The 22,594-nt window shown below is 39.4% G+C and overlaps 1 protein-coding gene across 2 annotated transcripts in view; it reads left to right on the top strand.

Annotated features, from left to right (window-relative positions):
- The window catches only part of EEFSEC (eukaryotic elongation factor, selenocysteine-tRNA specific), a 113,279-nt gene that overhangs the window by 24,080 nt on the left and 66,605 nt on the right, over nucleotides 1-22,594 (top strand). Inside the window, exons 1-4 of one of the 2 annotated variants that reach the window (XM_048957075.1) lie at nucleotides 4,362-4,461; nucleotides 5,790-5,997; nucleotides 8,746-8,842; nucleotides 11,487-11,651. In XM_048957075.1, the coding sequence (XP_048813032.1) occupies nucleotides 4,377-4,461; nucleotides 5,790-5,997; nucleotides 8,746-8,842; nucleotides 11,487-11,651 (555 nt within the window). In that variant the 5' untranslated portion in view covers nucleotides 4,362-4,376. Of the gene's footprint in view, nucleotides 1-4,361; nucleotides 4,462-5,789; nucleotides 5,998-8,745; nucleotides 8,843-11,486; nucleotides 11,652-22,594 lie in introns of those variants that run through there. The other variant, XM_048957074.1, reaches the window with a different exon arrangement.

Genomic DNA, 22,594 nt, shown 5'->3' with positions numbered 1-22,594 from the left:
TTTGTAACTCTCGGTTTAGGAAGGAGCTTGGTGCCTGGTTTTCATTTAAGGGGAATTTGTGCAACCAGCGGTTTCTTTATTGTTAGGGAAAAAAAAAAATGAAATATGCGTATAATTTTAAGCTTTACTGTGTATTCAGAAAGCAGGCTGTGGGTTGCTGGTCTGACCCCTGCTATCGGAGATGCGCCAAGCTAACCAGAGATAGAAGCCGTGCAGTCTGTTTGTGTTTCCAGCTGCTGAAGCCTTCAGGAACAGCGTGCCTGGGAAAGGGTGGTGGGATGCTCGAGCTCCACGAGTTCCTGTTCTTTTCAAAGCGGTTCCTAATGCAAGTTGGTGTATCAGTTTTGATCCTTGATTTGCATTGCTTTGCAGAGGATCGCTTCATGTATAATTCACGCGCTGTGGTTGTGTGCACATCTCTCCCTGCCTCTTCTTTTCCTCTTAAAGTTTGGAAGATTTCATATCCTGCAAAACATCTCCCTTATTCAGCTCAGTGCCTCCCCCCACGCCACCTAGCCCAACTCGTGGCATCTCCCGAGGTGTCACTGTGTATGAAAGCAGGGGAGAATGTAGTCCTTTCTGAAATAGATTCCTTACAAGAAGGGGGGGGGGGGGGGCTGGGAAAGGGGACGTTTCATACTGGCTGCATGATATAGACAGTATTTCCTGAGACAGGAGATACTAACCTCAAAGAATTTAAAATAAAACATAGATCTTTTTTACTTTTTTAAGGGGAATAGGGGAGGAAAAAATGGTTAGAATAGTTGCTCTTTTTATCCTCTGTGCAGATGAAATTGATTAAACCTTAAAAACTCGCCTCAGTCCACCCGGTTTATTAATTGAAGAATTTCCTCTTCCCCAGAATGGGAAGTGCACATTAGAACAGAGCTTTGCCCCTGAGTAGCAATGATACTTGAGAACAGCACATTTTCTACAATCCGATTTTCTCTTCAGCACTAGAGGAAATCCTAACATTGTAAAAACATATTAGGGGGAAAAAAAAAAAGGAAGTCCTCTTTCATTTCCTTGTAAAGCATGAAATCAAATTATAGCCCATGGCCCACAATTATTTTATTTTTACATTTCAAATTCCGCTTTCTGCTTCCTTTCGGTGTCTGCAAACAGGAGTTGGACTGCTGCTGCAAAGTCAGCTACAGAGATGACGACAAATGGAGAAGGATGCAGTAGCTTACAGTCCCGAGTCAGCTGTGCTCAGGTTTGGTGCCCATGTGCACATGGGACCCTGTGCTGGCTCACACTGGGACCCCTTCTGTCCTGCTCTGCACTGCCTGGGTCTGACTGCAGTCTATTTGGCTTTGTAGGGATAGATGATGGGGAATCTAATGTAGTACTGAGCTTCTGCTTGCTGAAGTAGTAGTGGTTTTAAATAATATTCTTAATCTGCATTTGTTGAGAAAAACCATTCAAACTGTCCTAGATGTCTTCAAGTTTTTTCTTTTTCAGCGATACTGAAATTGCCAGTTAATTTAGTGCTTGCAGTTTATAACAAATGTGAGTGTAGTGTGCACATATAGAGGAGGTAATTGACAGTGTTGTATTTATTTATTCCCCTCTCCCCCCCCCCCCCCCCCATCACTTAGGCTTCAAAATGCCTTTGTTAATTTGTTGGGAATGTGCTGTAGGGCTCCATCTCCATGCAGCTCAATACTGGAGCTCAAATATACAGGTAACATACAGGTGTGTGCAGCAGGTTGCACTAACAGGAAGGTTTTTGAGTTCCTGAACTTGCAGAATTGCTACGGCTTCTATGACAGAGGCTGAAAGGGATTTGCCATGTCAGATGTGATATTCTATGCCAAAATAAACACAGCAATTGCAGTGCTTTGCAGTTTATAAAAAGTACAGTCTATGGATTGGGTACTCCTGTAATGTTTCCCTGTGAATACGGTATGACAGATCTGGTTTTAATACTTTTTGGTTTTGGCTTTCTGAAACAATAAGGCATTCACATTGTGAAAGCCTACTCAGGAGCCCACTGTGCCAGACAGGAATACAGCCTGATGTGGGGGCTTGCCTGTGGTCCTGCTGGCAGCATGGATCCTATTTGATGTGCAAGCAGTGGCAGTAAGGAGTTACTTCCTTGATGATGATCGCAGTCAGATATTCCCCCAAATTCAGAAGCCAGAGTGGATTGGACTTGAGTATTCAAAGCTAGGGTAGTCATTTTCTTTCTCTTCTCTGAAAATATTTTGTTAACTTCTTAGTTGTGTGATTCTTGTCAGTGTTGTGGTATAGATGAGTGCTGGTGCCCCCGAGTCCAGCTGGTACAGCTCTTGCAGGCTGTTCTCTGATGCAGTGCTGCCAGTCTTATTGCTTGTCCCCGTATCTGGCTGTCACCCAAACTCCCTCTGTTTGTGTTATCTTTGTGTTTGTTTTCCTTCACTCAGCAGACCATCTACTTCTTTACTTTGTTTTTCCACTGTGGTTTAGCTTCTTATTGTGCAATATAATTCCCATCTTTCCTTCTCCCTTGTGTTTTCTGGTGACAACTAGTTTGTTTCACTTCCTTCTGGCAGGGCTGTAGCCGAGTGCTGTCATCACAAGAAGGATACCCTGATGGTGGATGGTTTTCAAACTGAGTGAGAAATCATACTTCATGAGAACTGTCTTCCTTAATGCTCTTCAACACCACTTTCACAGATGAAACACGTGTCTGGTTTTTTTTCCCTATAGAGAGGTCATTTGAATATCTTAATTCAGCTGAATTGTAGATTCTATGTCACCTACTTAAGTGCAATGAAGTTTTTCTTACTGCTGTGATTCCTTGTATGCAGACTCATCCTTTGCATGTGTCTCTCCTTCATTCAGGTTGATTTCCAGTCCTGCTTACCTGCTTTGAGGGTGCAGGATGAAAGCATTGACTGTTCCTCATCGTGACAGTGTAGGATGATACTCTGTCCTGCTTTGAGAGAAAATGTGCTTCACTTCCTTTTGTTCCGTTTGACACAGAGGGCCCATGGCAGGCCTTCTGTGGTCAGATAGTGCAGGTTTATGGTGTGATATCATCACCTGGTTTTGTTCTTCTTGGTTGTGGAGCCTCTACTTGGTATGGCTGTAATATTTTTAAGCTTCAGTTAAAAGGCCGTTCCAAGTCAGATTGTATACACAACACATTTATATAATCCATTCTTACTGTAGCTTTTCTTAGTTCAATCTTCTGCTGTAGAAATACTGCTGTAGAAATATTCTTCAGGAGCACTGTTCCTTTTGTTATCCAAAATCCAACATGGTGGTACATTGATTTAATAGTCTGAAAGAGAACTTCGTATTTGCAATTTAAATAAAACACATTGTAGGCATCTCCTAAGATTATTTACATACTAAAGGAAAAGCTGTTCTGAATGAGATGTTTGATGCTCTGGAGAGGTTATATGCGTGCTGAGGCTGTGGTTTAGTCACCTTCCTTTCAGTGATTGGTTAACGTTCACCATTAGGGACATTGCCCCACGAATCCCCATATACTTTGTTTTGATCTCCCTGGGTTACTTCACTTTTAAGTGTTTAATGAACTATTATGCATGGATGAAGGGCACCTAAGGAAATGGGTTATAGACTAAAACAGAACTCACAATAGCTGTGCTAAGCCGTATACTTGTTAGTTTGAGTATGTTGCTGTTTCCTTGGCTGTTTTATGCTTTCACGCAGAGTGTTTTGATGCATTTTCTGGTGGTTTTGGAGTTTTTCCATGGGCTGTACAGTTATTTTTCCTGTGTTCATCTTTTCTTTGCTGTGAAATGCCCCAAGGTAGACATTCTTGACCCTCTAGCAACAGGGCTGATGAGTTTTGTCGCTCTTTTCAAGTGTTACTAATAGATTCATAAATACAGCAATTACAAGTATTTGCTTTGTAACAAATGTGTTCAAAGCAGTTAATTTAGTGTTTCAAGATAAAGGGGCTCTTGTACTGAAACTGCATGTAACAGCTTCAGTGCAGATTTTGTCTCCTGTTGGAAGGAAGAGATACTGCACCATACATAATGCATCACACGAGCCTCCCTTTGCAGGACCAGAATCAGATCTGGTTGCTTTGACTTCATTACAGAGCACGGAGTGCTGTGCCCTACCAGTCGTAAGGCTTAGCTAAAACTTAAGCTGCAATGTTGTTATTTCACTGAACGAATGAGCCGTCTTTTTATGGTATTAATGTTATTTAACGTCATGGTTTGATTTTAGTTACTAATTCCCTTTCATTTTTAAAGGTGTCGTCTGTGCAGGAAGAATTACCATGCGGAGTAGTTTAATACAGAACATGGGCATTAAGTTTTACATACAAAAAGCCCAACCCCTGCTGGATACACTCACAGCAGTGCGTGCATGCTGATTGTTTGGTGTTTTGTTCCACTTGAACAATTTTCATGCTGTTGGTTCCCCTTGTTTGCTGTTCTCCAGCTCTGTGCTTCAGCCTGGCGTGGAACATCCCAGCCTTTTCGTGCAGCCCTGGTGAGAGCTGTTATAATTTAAGCGAGTTCGAAATTAATAGCATTCTTGAAACAATGAAAATAAAAATACTTTCGAAGAGATAAACTTTATCTTCAGTTTGTCTTGGAGAGTTTTTTGAAATGGCTGCTGAAAAGTTGTGCAGGAGCTTTGCAGATGTCATCGTAAGCCAGCCAGCCCTCTGAGGCATCCATTATTTACATTTAGCATTCATTATTCCAAGATGAAAGCTTTGGTAGGTTGAAAATAGTCATTTGTAACCATAACTTTTTTCTTGTCGTCGTTCCCACCCACTCGTTCACCCATGCACTTCAGCCTCAGAATGATTTCCTATCCCAAGAGTTCATGGGAACTAGAAACAAGGCTGGCTGTTGTGACTGCCATTATAAAGACTGGGAAAAAAATAAAGTGGGTTGGAGAGGGCAAAAGAACAAGGAACCGTCGCATCGATTTCATGTTCTTCTGATCAAAAGCTTGAGACAAATATTAAAAGCACTTATGTTCCAAATGCTGCAGTCTTACATGATTTCTTCTACTACATTTCTTAACGTGTTGGGTGTTTTTTGTCTAACGTAACTTCCTGATAGTTCAGCTTTACGTTTCTTTTTCTGCTTCGTACTTAAACTTTGTTACGTTGAATTTGTTGCAGCTTCGTTTTGGTTATTCAGAGTATTTGAGTTCCCTGGAGTGAGGCAGTTCCTGAATGCTATTAGTGGAAGGCCCAACGCTCACCAAAAGCGCCTTGAAAGTGAAGTTAAATTTGTGAAATTTGAGTTGCTTCAGTCAGAGGTTAAAGAGCTCATGAAAACAATATTTAAAAAACAATCCATGAGCACAATTGCTAACAGTAGCCTGAAATTTAGGAGTTTTTTCAGGTAAAGCAGATCTAAGAATCTGTTCTGTTTATGACTGTGATATGAAATATGCTTTTTACTGATGTAGAAATGAACTGGAAGTGAATGCTGATGTATTGAAGGGTTTAAATCAGCTCTTCTTCATACTGAAAGCTTTTATGGATTTCCTTTGATTTGTAGTAGATCAGACCCTTATTTTTAAATGCAGTGGTAGTGTCCTTGCACTGCTAATGGGGGGGAACATGTAAACAATCATAGGCTAGAATATTTTTATAATCTGATAGAGTATATAAGGGCTTACGTTCCTCAAGTCCTATTCTCAAACACAGCCAGGCATTCGATGCTTGCATTAATTTGTACTTTGTTCATAATTCTGGGCACACGTACATATCCAGATAGTTGTTATGGAAGCTACTTGGGAAAATGATCACAAGCCTCTTTGTGCTGCCGCAGTTCTGACTGTGAGTTCTTGTCCAGGTGCCCAGATTATCGATCTGATGATGCTCGTCATCGACGTGACGAAGGGGATGCAGACGCAGTCAGCGGAGTGCTTGGTGATTGGGCAGATCGCCTGCCAGAAGATGGTGGTAGTTCTGAACAAAATAGATCTCCTTCCGGAGGCCAAGAGACAAAGTGCCATTGAGAAGATGACCAAGAAAATGCAGAAGACCTTGGAAAATACAAAGTAAGTTAACAGTAACATTAACAGTTGTAACGTAAATACTTTAACCACATCTCACTTTCAGCATTTTTCTGAATTCATCTGTCTGGCCCCTGCTGGATGAGTCATAGATGTAGATGAGAAGAGAGGAAAGATTACCAGAAATTTGAACTCAGCCCTGGATTTGGAAGTATGTACACAGAAATTTCTTAGTGTGATTAAACTTTTCAGTTTAAAGGACTGCGTTGAATTCAGATTTCATAAAACAAAGCCAGAAAGGCTGGATGAAGGAGAACTTTTTCTTAGTTTGTGAGCTTGTAAATTTTGTTATTTTCCAGAATTCTTTTTCTGCTTGAATGAAAAGAAAGAGTTGGAGCTTTTCCTTAACCCAGGGTGAAGGATGCAATTGCCCTAAGTAGGGAAATAAAGACAGCTTCTACCTGGGACAGATCAGTATGGACAAGAATCTGATTGACAGTGTTCCTGAAGTTTCCTTTAATGCAGTGTGACTGGCTGGGTTGGTGTTTCAGTCTTTGTGCATAAATTAATGGAGGAAAATAATGAACAAAGTGCAGGGAGATTTGCAATTGAAAACGTGGCTGTTATGAGGTGGGACGATAAAACAGAAACTCTTATAGTGGTTGCACAATTTAGTGGTTTATACAAATAGAAGCAGAGGTTACTTTGTCCATGGTCGTGAGGGAACATTATGATGGTTTATAGCTTGGAGGTCACATTTTGATTTTGAGAATTGAGGGAATGAAGTACAGATGAGTCCCACAGGTATGTCTTGAAAATGAGCAGACTGTCAGAACTGAAGGGAAAGTGAGTTTTTGAAATATGGGACACGTTAAATGCGAGGTCCTTTCTGCCATCTCTCTTTTAAAACAAGGATGTACATCAGCTGTGCTTCCACATGGAGAGAACTGGTCTGTTGTAATGTTTTAATTATTCATTTGAACTCTGGATCTTAGAAATGCTCTTTAATCGGATGCTCCTGTGTATTGTTCCCATAACTAACATTCCTTTTTTGCAAGAAAATAAAGCACATAAATGTGCTTTATGATGCTTTGAAAGCTTTGCTACCCTGGGCTGATTTCAGAGTGCCTGCCGCATTGCATGTCGGGCACATTTTGTTTCTTGACAGCCTCTTTTCCACTCAACTTTAAACTTCCAAATACACGCATAACTGTTTTTGTATTTCTAAACTACTTTGAACAGCAGGGTGCATGCTGAGACCGTCTGACAGCTGCCTCAGGCCACAGACAATTGTCAATAGGGTGTTTTCCAGGACTAGTTTACTTGCTGATTATTATTATAGGCAGAGGAAAGTAACTTGTCATAGTTTGAAAATTTGACCTAATCTTGTGATACTGTAAGTAAATGCAAACTGTTCCTATGAATGGAGTTTCTATTTAATTGTAAGTTCTGCATTTGCTACCTTGTGTCTTTGTTCAACAGGGTCTAAACACCGCTGACAAGTTGTGGAGTGACAATTTCAGTAGGTCCTAATCATATTTGGAAGTACCTCCAATGTCAGTATATGATTACTTCAGTTTATTCTGGCATAGGGGAAATGGAGTGAGGCATTTGGTTCAGCATGAATCTTTATTTATTGTAATATGTTGTCCTAAAGAATTTCCATGAAAATGAGAGTTCTGAAAGTCTCAGTGGTTAATCACAGAAATTTTCAGTGCACGTTATTTTTACTCTTTGTTTCCAGATGCTTCAGAGAAAATATACTGGATTCTCTTTTGCCACTAAAGGAGCTCACCGTACAGAACTTAGTGTTTTTTCTTTACTGCAGTTCATTCCCTTTTTGAGATGAAATCTATGATTTGGGGTGAAGGGGAATCACAAGGCTGACAGCACTCACGACTTTCAGTCTGAATCTATTGAATCAGAATCATCTTTCAGAGCCAAGCCTTTTTTTATTTTTTTTTACTGTTGATTATTGTTCCATTACTTTAACAAATATGTATATGTGTTATATATGTATATTAACCACATTATGGTTAATCCTGAATTTTGAAAAAATGCAGTAATAACCTGACTTATAATCTGATTTCTCTTTCCAAAACGTAGGCAAAGCAAGCTATCAGATCGTCTGAACTATAGATTGTGTTCTATAGGGAGCAAATGTCCCAAATTCAATCAGCAGACTTCAAAAAATAACAAAACAGCTGCTGAATTTTAAGGGCTTGAAGAATAGAATTCATTGCAAGAGAAAAGCTAGAGTGGGGTCAGCTGTGCTGCTCTTTTCAGAAGCTTTGCATGTTTGAGATTTTTATAACTTTTCATGTCCGTAGAATTGGACCTTTCCACTGTCTGCAAACCTTACAAACTGTCTGCACACTCAGGTAGATATTGTGCTATCTTGCATTTGGCTCCTGTTTGGAAGGTTATGACTGTACAGTCAGAACTGTAACTGTTCTAATCAAAGTTGAAAAGTGAGTTAGTCTCCAGGTAAGCTAAACTGAATTTAGAACCACTGTGATGAAACTGGGTAATACGTCCTTGCTTCAGAAATGATGTCTTGCTTTCAGTGTCACTCAAAAGTTGAATCTGTGCCTAATGTTGAACAGAGTTAAAGATTTCATGGTGAAGTTCATTAGCACAAATTCCAGTAATTAAATAAAATAAAACTGTCCATTATTTACTAAGAGGAAAGAACAGATGAATTAGATTCTGAGACAGTTGCTTTGCCTTCGCAGTGTGGTTTACAGACATGAGAGATCTGTGGTCTAATGTGGGAGTCTTTCTCTCTTTCAGGTTCTCTGGGTGTCCTATTGTTGCTGTTGCAGCAAAGCCTGGTGGACCGGAGGCTCCAGAGTCTGAGAATCCACTTGGTGTTTCTGAATTAATTGAGGTACCTGCTGAAGAACTTAATGCTGTAAAATGTGCTTCAGCACCTTTAAATCTTTTGAAGCGACACTGCATTAGTATCTAGGACTGAAGAAGTACTGCCTTAATGTCTGTTTGGTGGGACCTAATTCATCAGGGATTCCTTCCAGTGAGTGGAGGAGTTGCAGATCTGTGCCCCAAAAGTGGATCTACTTTTCTAACTTCAAATTCTTTGAATAGCTGTCTTAAGAAGCCACTGTCACACGTGGTGAAATGTTTTAAATTTGTCAGGAATTACAAAGAGTAATAAATAAAAATTCCTTTAAAGTTCTGCCAAATCATTGCTAGGTGTTATTTTAGAATTACACCACGTATGGGAATTGCTAAGTCATGAAATGAACCAATGATTGAGCACCTGAGGAAGGAACACAGCCAGCCCTGAGAGCACAGATGAAAGCAATTCACCTGTGCAAGTGGAAAGGGTGGAACCAGTTCTACCTTCTCCCTAAGCCTCATTTAAGGGCTGGCTGCCTCAAGGGAAGGCTTTCTGCCTGAAGGATCCCTCCTTTTGGAGTATTTGGCAAGCCTTGGATGAGTAAGCAAAACTTTTGTTCTTCAACTAGGTTATGACCATCAGTCTTTTTTGGTAATTTAGAGCTGGTTATCTGCCATTGCCTTTTCCTACACGCCACAGTTAGGAAAACAACAAAGTTTGAATTCGTGCACTCAGAAATCATGCATAGGTGAATGTCTCCTTCCTTCACACAAGTGCTATGATAGAGGGTTTAAGTGTATGATTCTTTATTCTAAACAACCCATGCCTCGTTGTGGAGGACGGACAGAACTGAACTCCTGAGGAGGCAGTCAGCATTTTGTTTTAATTCTCATTATTCTCTGTGTGGCCTCGTAACTCCATTTAAATGCTCCTCTGCAGTTAGAATAATTAATTTCCTTCTGGACTTTTCTTTGGCACTCATCAGTGATGATTTGAACACTTGGCAAATAGTTAATTTACTTCCAAAAGACCTATAGGAAGTGCAGAAGTGACTGATCTGTATTTGGATTGGGATGCTGAGGGACAAAGGAGTGAAATCCAATGAGTTTACAAACACTGCTTGCCAAATTTAAAGCAGCTAGGAACTCTTCTGGGACGTGCTTGCTGATTTTGATTGCAATTGTGAGTGCTTGGCGCTCTGCTTACCAAGATTTGAGGTTTCTATTTGAACCATCTGAGGTAGACAACCAGTGATTACCTGTGGCAAGTTTCATTTGTAGGAACATGACGATATGTGGGGGTTCTGGCATTAGTGAGTGTAGAACCTGTTCTCTAGAGCAGCCCTACCTGTCCTTAGAATGAAACCATTTTTCTCTGTGATGCTGTGACTCGTTTACTGCGTGCCTTGCGCTTCTGGAAAAGATAAAATTTGTCTGGCAACCAAATGAGATAAGAGCCTGGGAAAAGCTGTTCAATGGTGTAACCAGCACTATATCAAATGCACGTGAAACAAGAGAAAGTTGTAAAGTAAGCTAATGCTTCAGAGGTATCATTAGTTCTAGCAGTGCTGAATTTCTAATTTTTGTGAGAATAATTCTTGAGGCTTTCAGAAAAATGGATTATATGATAAGTTGTTTGACATGTTGCTTATACAGTGAAGGGCAGGATGCTTAGGAGTGCTGTTTGAGGTAGATGAGAGGTTCAGCTTGTTCCAGACTTGTCATCTCTTCTGTGAATAAACATTGGGAGGTATTAGTAGAGCTGGCAAATGCTATGGGAGTCCTGCCATTGAGCTTCAAGGTTTTGCCCTTTGTCTCATTGATGAGGTTCCCTCTCCATTGTTCTGCCATTAGGACTCTGACTTAACCTACAGATTTTGACCTTAAAAACAGACACTAAAAGCAGTGCCAAGTTTACATGTGAATATTGCAACAGAGGCAAAGATCAAAAGTGATTGGAGACAGAGATGAACCAGCTCCTCTGAATCATTGTTAGTATGTGACTTCACTTTTATTGTTAAAGTCTGATATCTATGATGATGTATTTTAAGAAAGTTATTTGTCAGCAAAACAGAAATCCCGAACTTGAAGAATTTCTGTTTTAAAAAAAAAAAATTAGGTATTTTTCTTAGTGTCTTGATCCTTCATGAAGTGCTAACATAAATCTGAAAGAGAAGTTGACTTAGAGAACTTATCTGAATACAGTAATTTTTCTGGGAGGGAGGCAGGGATGGGGCACTAATATCTTTACATAGGTTAATTTGCACTAAATCAAAAAAGCTGAAGTAGCAAAATAGGCTATGAACCTGTACTTCGGGACAGGTGGGAAGGGGGAAGACAAGGGTACAGGGTTGTTTTTTTGATTTACTTTGCTGCAGTGTCTATATTGAGTTTGGCAGCAACTTTGTTGCCAGCACAGTTTTGCTAACCAAGCTAAATGTGCAGCACCAAATCTTTCTAAGGCAGAAAATCGAACTGTTCCTGCTGCTAATTGTGCATCTCCTCTATGGCACGCACAATTAATTTGACATTGGTGCGTTCTGAGCTTATTGGGAGATGCTTGAAGTCAGTAAAGCTGCAAGCCTGTTCAATCAATCATCCGCTTGCCTTCCTTTTGCTGTATGGCTGTCATGACTTTTCACCCAGGCATGGTTCTGCTTTTATCTTTTATTCAGGTCCTGAAGTCTCAGGCTTACCTGCCATCGAGAGACCCCTCGGGACACTTCCTTATGGCAGTCGACCACTGCTTCTCTATCAAGGGTCAAGGCACGGTGATGACAGGGACTATTCTCTCTGGCTCTGTTAGCCTTGGTGACAATGTGGAGATTCCTGCCCTGAAGGTGAGTCTCTCACTCCCCTCAATTTTCCTAATAGAAAGAGGTGCTCAACAAAGAAGAGAGTGTTCTCCAATCTGAAATTATTCCATTATTTTTCTGATACTCAAATATAATCTGAGCTAATAATAATGAGAGACTTGGAGATTTTTTTTTTAGTTAATACAGCCAGTGAAGTCACCTGCTCTGTTATAGTTGAATGAAGAAGAAAGAAGGCTGTCTTAAATTAGTGTGTTAGATTCTCAACTTCAGCAAAGCAAAACGAACATATTACCAAGACGAGATGTACTGAAGGATGGAACAAGGTTTAAGTGAGGTTACTTGTATTTGTGCATCAATGAGAAGGCTTGCAAAGGAGTCTGAGTAGGTGCGCTCTCTGAGATGTATGCAAGTAAAGGAAATGACAAGAAGAGGGCATTGAAATGCTTGATGCACGTTCTCTTTGTTTGCTGGGGAGTTTAACTGATGTCAGCATGTTCTGGAAGAGCTGCTACTTTCTGTAGTTGGGATTTGTAAGAGAGCCTGTGGAAAGCTGAGGTCTTTCAGTGGGCTTAGTAACAACAGGTAAGTTGTTTATTTCTAGAGACGTGAAAGACTAAGTTAGCAGATAAAGGAGTCTTTGACAGAGAAAGGCCAGATCATTTAATTCTCATAGCATTAGTAGTTTGCCTCGAAGTTTGTTATTTTCAGTTGCTGCAGATGAACTTACCCTTCCACTGCCTTGTGTGAAATAGCAGATGTGCCATATATCTGAGTGATAATAGTGGTGAGCAGGATTTTGCTTTTTGCCACGAGCAGTTTGTGAATGTGACTGTTATGGTGTGCAGGTAACCAAGGCACGGTTAAAGGAAGCAACTTTTGTAAGTTTGAATTGTGTGTTGTACTTACCCCTGCTAGCATCATGCAGAGTTGGGTTTGGATACCTATGAAAGGTCAAACCTTTCTCAGGCCTACAACGTAATGGAGGAAGCACATTTCACAACACATTGTGGTTTATGACTCTCTCTGACCTTTTTTTGCCCTGACCCTATGGTAACTGAGATTGACAGCTGGTGCCCACTGGGCATTTAGGGACATTACAAACCATCTGCTTTTTAAATTTGAGGAACCCTCTCACCAAATGAAGTGGCATCATCTTCCAGTTCTACTAATGGACTTCGACATCCTTGACCGCTTGAACCTGCACAAAGGAGGGACACAGCAATTAAAAATAAACAGTGACATTCTCAAGCGCCCGTGCTTGCTCTGATTGAGGCTGAGAGCACCAGCAGTGCATGGATTCCTTTATGCTGTTGCCTATGTAAATTGCCATCTGGGGTTGATTATCCATACAGCAAAAAAAGAAAAATTATATATGTGTGTTTGGCAAAAAGCTTTGACACAGCAAACAGTTCACTATCCGATTGAGTTAGTAGTATTTGCTCACTAGCGCTTGAAATCCACCTTGAAGAGCATGAACCCAGGATTTCTGCAGCAAAAACACAGTGTTGGCAGAATTCTGAATGTCCATTAAGATTACTTCAGCGGTCTTTCAATCTCTACAGTCTTCCAGTTTATATACTGTAACAAGTTATGACATTTTTATTTCTCTTTTATGAAACTTCCTGGAGTTAAATATTAAGGATTGATGTTTTTTTTTTCCTGCAATACTGATTCATTTTATTTTACTGATAGATCTGGCCCTCATGATTTGAAGGTATTGAGCTATGTATACTCTGTTTAGTGAATGTAGTTTGTGAGTTTTGTGTATTTTGTAGCATTCATTAATTGAAAAAGGGAAGAGTTCTTTTCAGTGCGGGGGGAAGAATCTTTGTCTTCCTTACAGTTCAAAAGGACAACAGAAGCTTTAGAACAGGAACCACATAAAAAGCCAACAAAACAAATGCATAAGAGACAAAACCTGAGACTTGGGTTGTTACTGATTGTCTTAAAGGAATAAAAATGTGTGTGAAAAGTAATGTAAAATGAGTGGGATGTAGTTTTCTTTCTGCCCAGTGTTAGTGATTCTAGTTTTGAACTGTGCAGTCATAGGCACGATAAAAGTGGAAGACTGCATAAAACAGATGATCATATGCTGGTATTCCTTTAAAGAGATGAGGTTTTGGATTAGGAACTAAGAATTGCAACAAGAAGTTGTGAAAAACTGTAGAAGAGGGCAAATTGAAGTAAGTGAGGAGTTGGGGGTGCATGTTCACAGTAAATGGGTGTAAGTCAGGGAGGTAGGCTGAAGTTGGTTTGTAGGGATGCTTGCTTAAAAGCAAGAGAATTGCATCTTGATCAGTTGGTAGTATCCTGAAAGTGTTAATTCAGTGTTGTCTTGGGTGTGATTGGCTGCCATAGGTATGTAGCAGTCACAAAGCGTGTATGTGGGAGCCAGGTACAAAGACCACTTCTTTTTGTTGTTGTTCCTGGGAATTCTAAGTAGCAGAAACTTGCTTTCAAATTTATATTCAAGTTTCCATCTGTTCTGTTTAATGTAATTGGTGATTAATGTTATTGCAAGTTGATCCAGGCTGCATGTCATGTGAATGTTAGCAGCTTCACTGGAACACAGATGAAAATAAAGTGTGCTGCCATTTTGTAATGCCTTTTGTCAGAATTTTGTGAGTGATTTGACAACTAAGGAGCTGAGTTTACTGGTAAATGATTGGTGCCTATCTGTAGGGGATCGTTTGGGGATTTTTGCTGTGCACTGCAGCTGAAGAATGTGTCTGGCTTAATAGAATACAAGGTTATTTCTTGTGTCATAAAATTGTGGGCCACCAGTAATGGACTGTCCTTCGGAGGTGCATCTCAGATGTGCGTCTTTGATGTCAGGTTTCTGATCTGTTAGGTGTGACTGAGCTGTTACCATTAACAGGAAGAGCAATGTTCATGCTGAGTCCAACCTTCACGGTCCCTCATCTTTGCACCATTGCTGTACTACCTCTCAAAAGTGGCAAGAATGTTTATGAAGTGCTCCTCTGTAGCTGGAGATCTGTCATCCAGGTGTTTTGGTACTTTGATGTACTTTTAAGAGGTCACTTGAGATATCAAGTACGAACAAAATGGGACACTTGTTTCTGTTTTCTAGTCAAATCTTGTGGTAAATGAGTATCGGTTTAAGCCAATTGTAGATCTTGTCTTGACAAGGGCCTGTTTGCTGCCAGACTGTACTGACTTTATGGACTTGTAAGAAGTATCATTTTCCAAGTGTGATATTTGGAATAGCTTCATGGCTTCATATGCTTCTATGATATGAAAAGATCTTTTCGAGCTTCTTTGTTGGCTAAATAACATTGGTCCATTTTCTAGCAGACATTCTGTAGCTTTATGGCCCAACCAACAAAGAAGTTCTCCCGTGTTTGATAAAATAACTCAAGTAGTGAAACCACCATAGTTACTCAAACTGTAACAGATAATTCAGCTTTTTCCTCATGATTAGTTCAGCCTAACTGAAACTAGTTCTTACTTCATCTGTTTATTAAAGCTCAATGCACAGAGGACTTCTAATGACAGTGTATTTAAGGACTTTGTTTGTTTGTTTTTTTCAAGATCAGAGTTGTGCTATTGAAATCTTGTCAGAGAACACATTTCAGTATTTAAATCTCAGAAATTGAGGTTGGTGCAAAATCCACTGAATAGTATCACAAAGATGCACGTATGTAGAATTTCATGGTGACATTTTAGGTATTTGTTTACTACTTTCATCTTCTATTCTGCAGCCCTCAAAGCATACCTCATCCAAAGTTCATGATATCTTGATTGTCTTTCGTTTCGTACTGTGAGTAGGAGACGTTGTTGTATTTTCTATTACATATATGTGACTTCTGTTTCTGTACCTGCTTCTTCTGAGGCTTCTGGGATTTTCCTTACTTACACAGTGAGGCCAGAACTGGCCTTTAAGATGCTAGGTAAGAAGCCTCGTCTTGGACGTGGCTTGTTTGTAAAATCTCTTCCATTCCCCTTCCTAAAGGTTTGTGATAGAAAAATACCTTGTCACTGAATGTCACTGAATACCTTGTCACAGTTCACTATGTAGCAGTTGTGTCAAATAATGCAAAGTTAGTGAGATCTACTTCAAACTAATTGTTTTATTTCACTGTTCTTGGGAACCTATTCTGGAACAGTTTTTCTGATGGTGTGAAATGTCTCAATTTCCACTCTGCTTTTTCCCTTGAAACTTGGCTATAACTTACTTTTGTTCTGTTAAACTTCTCAGCCAACTTTCCTTCTCATTGAAATGCTGTGGGGAAGGGAAGTTCAGAAAAATCTGCAAGTATCTGGGGGGAAAGAATGAAATGTAACTAGTAAAATTGCCTCCTGGTGAGAAGGCAGTTTGTAATACATATTAAAATATGTGGGTAATAAAATATAAGAATCTCAAATCCTAAATCAATAAATTAAACATACACATAATGTTACACATGCAATTTAATTCAGTACAAGTATCGAAACTGTTTCTTTAATTGTCTGGCACTTTTAAAGCATGGATTGTGTTTGTTGGAGATTTTCCCCTTTCCTAGAAAAGATCAGAGTGAATCCTACTGGTTTTGCATCTGCTGTGGCATTTACTTGAAAGCAAAACATGCGGGATTTGGCTTATATTGGAAAGTATTCTTTTGACGTTTAAGGATATTATCAGTTGTTTTGGAAGAATTAAACTCCTCAGCACAGTTCTTTGTGGTTAAGTAAAGGATTAAAGACCTGATCCGGTGCCTGTGGAATAAAATTTAGATCTGGCAATAAAAACTTCTCAAATCTTCTTGGCTTGATCTCTTGAGAGAATAGAAAGAGCAGATGCTGAGCTCTTTTAAAGATCAGTTCCCTCATTTTCAATGTATAGTTTTATAATGTTTTGCTGTTTATCATTATTTAAACTTAAAAACAAACAAACAAACAAAACCCAGCAAACAAAAGGAAAGAGACAACAACCTAAAAGAAAGGAATGCATTTTAATTGTGAAAGAAACATTCATAATGAACCTCAGGCTTTGAAAAGGCTTAAAAAGGGACTTGTATCTTTCTATTTTTTAACTACTCAATAGTGAAGTACAGTAGCTCATATCTCCTGTGATTTTTATTGAGTATAGTACATGTATAGTAAAATGAGAGAGTAAGGTCAGGATTTTGTGTCAGGCATATTCTGTTCAGGACCAGGGATAAGACATAACAGAGAAGGAGTTGGGTGCATATCATGGGGTTTATTTGTCTAGTTTGTCAGAGAAGAAGGGAAGGCAGCCAGAGGGAGAGCAGCCAACCTGAGCAGCGCTAATCCAAACCACGCACTGTATTTTTGGAGCTTGTGTGTCTAATGTGATCTCTGTAGGCAGAAAAGTGGCCTGGTCATTGTTGGCCAATTAACTCTTCAAGTACTGGAATTCATTTTCAGCACAGTTTTCCTTGGTGGAGGGTTTAGATAAATACAGTTTGGCTGTAGAATGCCTTCTAATGTATGAGGAAAAATTATCCAGGAAGTTATTTGTGTTTCTTCCTCCAATGGAGCTGAAAAGGAATGAACTCGTGTTGCATCTGTCCACCTGCAACGTCTGTAAATGATTGGGATTCACAAGAAAGTGCAGCTTTAATGGAAACAGTGCTGTTTTCTGATATATAAGTTCTGCAGTATTTCTGTGATGCTAATTGCTTGTTACAGAATACCTGCAGTGTTGACTGGTTGTGGCTAACTGATGACATGATTTAAAGTGTGGTGCCTATGCTTCTGCTGCACAGATAATTTTGCCTTAGTAGTTGGAAAGTGTAGAGATCGACTTCTGTTGTAGAACTGGTATTCCCTTCAGTGGGATTCAAAATGGGAATGAAATATAGGATTGTCTTGGCTGTGTCTGAGTAGATGAACCTTACGTTTGTCCTTTGGTACCATGACTTGTTTTCTTGGGTAAACCAAATTTTGTTTCTTCTGTTCAAATTTTAATAGCCCATTTGTCCATGAAAATTTTAAAAAGCTCAGAAAAAGGCTTAAAAATGCTGTTATAGGAATACTAGGCAGGAAAGTAACTGAACTGAAATAGAGGAAACCCACGGACTGCAAGGAAAACTGTACAGGTAGAGCTTTCCTGAGGTTGATGTTGGCACTGCAGTGCACTGCTATGAGCCCAGCTGGCTGCTGTGCCACCTCTGGTCAATATTTTGCATCTTTCTGGGGATTATCCATGTACTGAGTTTCTGGATCTGTGGCAAAAGCTCGGTGTCCAAATACAGAAGTGCCACGATTGCAGAAATGGAATAGGTTCTTACATACTGTGTTAGTGAGTGAATCAGTTTCAGCTCAGCTAAATATGGAACAAATGTGCAGGTTTGCGACCATAGAACAAAGTCAAGAAGAAAACTGAATGTCTCAGCTTTTAAGATGATACCTGACATTTAGATTTATTGCTTTAACTTCCTTCACATACTCGTTTTCTTTTTTTTCCCCAACCTATCTGCATTTCACTGTTGTCTTTTCCAGTCTCTAAGTTTGTTCTTAAAGATGACTGATCTTTTCTACTTCTGCCATTGCTTGAAGAAACCTTTTTTTTTTCCCCATTGTCTTTCTCACTGCTCTGTTTGAAACCAGTGCCAACCAAGGTTGATGGAAACGAGTTCAAAAACGCTGTCCCAAGGTTTCTCACCTGTCCTTAGTTGGAGTCTGATGAAACATGAATAAATAGTGAACACTGTTATTTTCTTTATAAAGAGCAGTTTCTGATGATGTACGAGTAGGTTCCAGTACTTGCTCTAAAGGATACGCCAGCTGTTGATCCTAGCACTAAAGTCTTTCATTTTCTGTTAAAAAGAAGCCCTGCAGCTGTCCAAAGCGTGTGCTCTAAGCAGTGTCCTGTAAGTTGTGCACAGGAGGAGGAGGGCCTTAAGATGCCTTCAGTCTGGGATGCAACTAATAAAAACCTGCTTTTATCGTGGGACTTTGTAGGATGTCTCCTGTGTAACAGTTGCTAGTCCAGTGATCAGGTGTTGTGTTCTGGTGTTTGTGTACCCTGGAGTTCAAGATTAGTTTGAAAATAAGTTAATAGTCATGATGCTGGTAACCACAAACTAATGTCCAAATGCCTTTTTGTTTAAAATTTTTAGTAACTTTTTAAAGCAAGGAATGGTTGTTCTGTTTACATATGTCTTTGCTTAAGCATTGCTTCTGCTGGGTCATTAACTTTATTTCTCTTAATTTATCGGGTAGAATTGTGCTCTGTGCAATTCAATTGAAAACAGACCCACACATGCATGTACATACTTTGTTCGAGCAGGAGTCTTATTGGAATGCTTGTGTAGTGGTGGGAAAGGTAACCTCCTGCATGGGAAACATAGCTTTCACCTGGAGTTCCTGCTGCAAATGTAACTTTAGTTGGAGTAGACTTACTAAAAGCATGGAGTAACTGTCATGTTTTAAATTTTTAATTTCCAGTGCTGGAGGCTTTGGCAAAATTTCAGTAACCAGAATTGAAGGAAGGAATGTCACTTTGTTCTTCCTTGGTCATCCATATTCGGTGCAATTCCTCATTTGATCAGGTTGTTAAGAAGTAGAGCTACGCAGCAGTGCTGTGTTAAGTAATCATGCTGTGTGTATTATAAAGTTCTGATCAGATGTTTATATCAGAACAGTGACAAAAAAAAAAAAGTGGATTTGAGTATTGAAAATCTTACTTAACCAGTGCCCTTGAAGGTAAACTTGTGCTAGATTTGACCCAAAGGTATAACAGTATGGGCTGGGGAGTTAGTACCCAGGAATCGAACGTGTCTGTCATCAGAGTGTTTTCTTGATGAAGTGTGATGGAATCCAGCTCCCAGCTCAGCACCACCCAGCTTTGCTCGCTCTCTCCAGGTGGGGTGGGGGAGAGAATCAGAAAGGTATAAATGTGAGGACTCATAGGTTGAAATAAAGCTGTGTGTCCAAGCAAATCAAGGGATTAATTTACTCCTTCCATTGGCAGGCAGGTGTTCAGCCACACTGGGTAAGCAGGGCTCATCATGCATAGTGGTTTCTTGAGAAATCAGATGCAATCACACCAAATGTCCCCCTGTTGTCCTACTTTCCCCCAGTTCTTATTAGTAAGCATGATGCCACATGATATGAAACATCCCTGTTGCCAGTTTGGGACAGCTGTCCTGGCTGTGTCCCCTCCCAGCTCCTTGCTGTTGTTTCAATCTCAGAAGCTGGGAAGCCCTTGGCTCTGTGTAAGCACTGCTCTGCAGCAACTGAGCCATCAGTGTTATCACCACTATTTTCATCAGAAATCCACAATACAACATCATATGAGTCTCTATGAAAAAAAATTAACTCTATCACAGCCAAAAACGTAACATGAAATGTTATTACACTATAGGAAGTCCTATGGATTTCTTGCCTTGTACTGTCTTCCTAAGATTGCAGATTTCCTGCTCCTTCAGAAGAGTAAATCATATTCTGTTATTGCTGTGAGAACTGCATGAGAATTGACTTTGCTCTTTAAACATTTGTTCAGCTCATCAGATTCTGTTGTCCTGTGACAATAACGTGTATTGTTGAAAATAAATGTAAGACATCTCTTTGGCATTCTCATAATACTATATTGTAATAGTCCATGCACTTTGAAAGGAAAAGTAATACTGGAGAAAGCCAATATTTACAGTATCTGCTAGAATAATATAATTATGTGCACTGCCCAGATAGTACTGTGATGAACACGATACAAAGGCTTAGATACAGATTTTCATTTGCAGCTTGCTGGAATGAAAACTACAAACTCTCAGGATCTTGGTTATAAAGATCAGCTTGAAAGCATGTGCTGTAAAACTTGGTTGGTTTCTCTTCCTCTTCTGAAGCGTAAATAACCAAATATAAATGTTTCACACTTCAGGAATCATGAGAAGGTCAAATAACGTTTTTTAAGGAGTCACAGTAACTGGTCCATCTTTAAATACATAAACTGTGGACATAACCTGGAAGGCCTCTGTGAAAGCTTTCATCCTTAGCTCCAGTGGTTGACCTGTTTTCTATGTAGATAACTTGTTTTATTTATTTTTTTTTAAATACATGGTGAGTAACAGATCCTGCCCAGGAATGCTAGAGATGGTGTTATTGCTTGTTTGGTTCAGGTAGTAGAAATTGGCAATTAGAACAGATTAATTCATTGGAAATAAGGATCCTGTTACATGTGGAGACATCAATATCTTTTCTTCAGTGAAAAAGGGACAGAAGTACTGAAAATTAGGCCAAAGTTTTGGTGTTGTTTTTTTTTTTTCCACTTAAGATCATCGTGAGCCTTCAGCACCTTTTGAAGTTTCTCTGCTCTTTCATCAATATTCATATGACCACACAGTTTTGGTTTTTTTTTTCCCCACTTCAATCAGTATGTTCTATTTGCTTTTTCTTAATATCATATTCACTATATAAGTAATTTCAATAGACTTCTCATCATTCCTGGAAGAGCTGTTTCTGTCTTACGTGTCCTCGTATGTGGGACTGCAACAAGTTAAATGATAGCTTAGGAAGAAAATATGCTATTAAAACTCATTTCAGTTTTGAGAGGTGGGTATTATTCATGTGCCGTTTGCTTTGTCTAGAAGACGTTGATCCTACTTGTAAAGATGACTTGACAATAATTTGAAGTCTGTAGTGAATGAGGAATATGCAGGTATACCACACTCAAAAGTGGAACCACAGAAAAGAGGATTTTAAAAGGAATACTGAAAATATGAATTTTTATACAAGATTGAAATAAATGCCCAATAAGGCGACGATAAATGCAGTTTGCTCTTCAATCAGCATGACGTGACACTTCTAATTTAGTATAAATGCAAAGTAGCACGCAAGTCTTTGTACAATACTAAAACACAAAATCCCAACCTGAACTGTTTTGCCCTGTGTTTTAGAAGAGAACTGAAGGTGTGCAGTGATTGACAAAGAACAGTGCTTTGCACGAGGTGCTGGTGTTGCTATTTCAGATTTCCTATTGTTGACTCAATGCCCTTGTTTGAGGAGAAACAGTTGTTTCTACTGAATGTATCCAATTATGTTTCATTCCAGTGTTATGAAATGCTCCTTGATTGCTGGGACTCTAGAGGAGCCTATTATTTGTATTTGCCTTAGGTAACTTGTGTTGTCTTTAATCTCCTATGGGTGATGGAAGTTCTCTGATGTGGTGGGGTCCTACCTTGCTTGGAGCCCTCCCAAGAGGCTTAATGTGACCTTGAGATGCTACGCAAGATTGGAGTTTAATGTAATTTGTTCTGATGTATTAATATTTCTCAGGCATGTGGTTCCCTAAATAGAAGGAAAATGATGGAAATGTCCAAGATGGTAGGAATCAAGATGTCTGTTCTTCCTCCTTACAGCAAGTGTTAGGAATTAGAGAAGCTCCGATTGCTTTCGAGTCCTTCTTACCGCTTCTATGCCATCTCTGCTTTTTTCTTCACTTAAACTCCCCACCCAAACTTGTTGCTTGTGTTATTAGGCTTCTATGTCCAAATGTGCTTTACTGTGTGCAGATAAATGGTGGTCTTCTGTGAGATCACTCTGAAAAAAATATCTTTGCTGCAAGCTTCAGATTTGCTTTTGGAATAGTAGAAAGCATTTAGAGCTAATGGGATTAGTAAGAAAATATTTAAGGAAGACAGTTGTCTTCAGTTGTCTCAGCTTATATATTATCTTTAAAACATGTCAAAGCTGAACGATTTTCATTTTGTGGATTCCCAGAAAAATTAATGATATTTCCATCAGTGTGGCTTCCTGTGTTGTGGTTGTTTTTGTTTTTTTCTTTAAAGGATGGGTGATATTGGAAGGAAGCTAAAGAGCTTTGTAACAACACTATTTGAAAGACAGAAATGAGAATGTGAAGGCAAGGGTTCTATCCATAGGATAGAACTGTTTTAGTTTGGGTTTTGGGGTTGTTCCCCCTGCTGTATACAAGCTTTCTGTTTCAATTTGATTAAGAAAAAAGCAAAAGCGTGATCAATTTTTTTCATAAGGGAAATTCCAAT

Source organism: Lagopus muta, chromosome 11 (assembly GCF_023343835.1).
Source record: "Lagopus muta isolate bLagMut1 chromosome 11, bLagMut1 primary, whole genome shotgun sequence".
Classification (NCBI taxonomy): domain Eukaryota; kingdom Metazoa; phylum Chordata; class Aves; order Galliformes; family Phasianidae; genus Lagopus; species Lagopus muta.
This window is presented reverse-complemented; position numbering and strand designations above follow the sequence as displayed.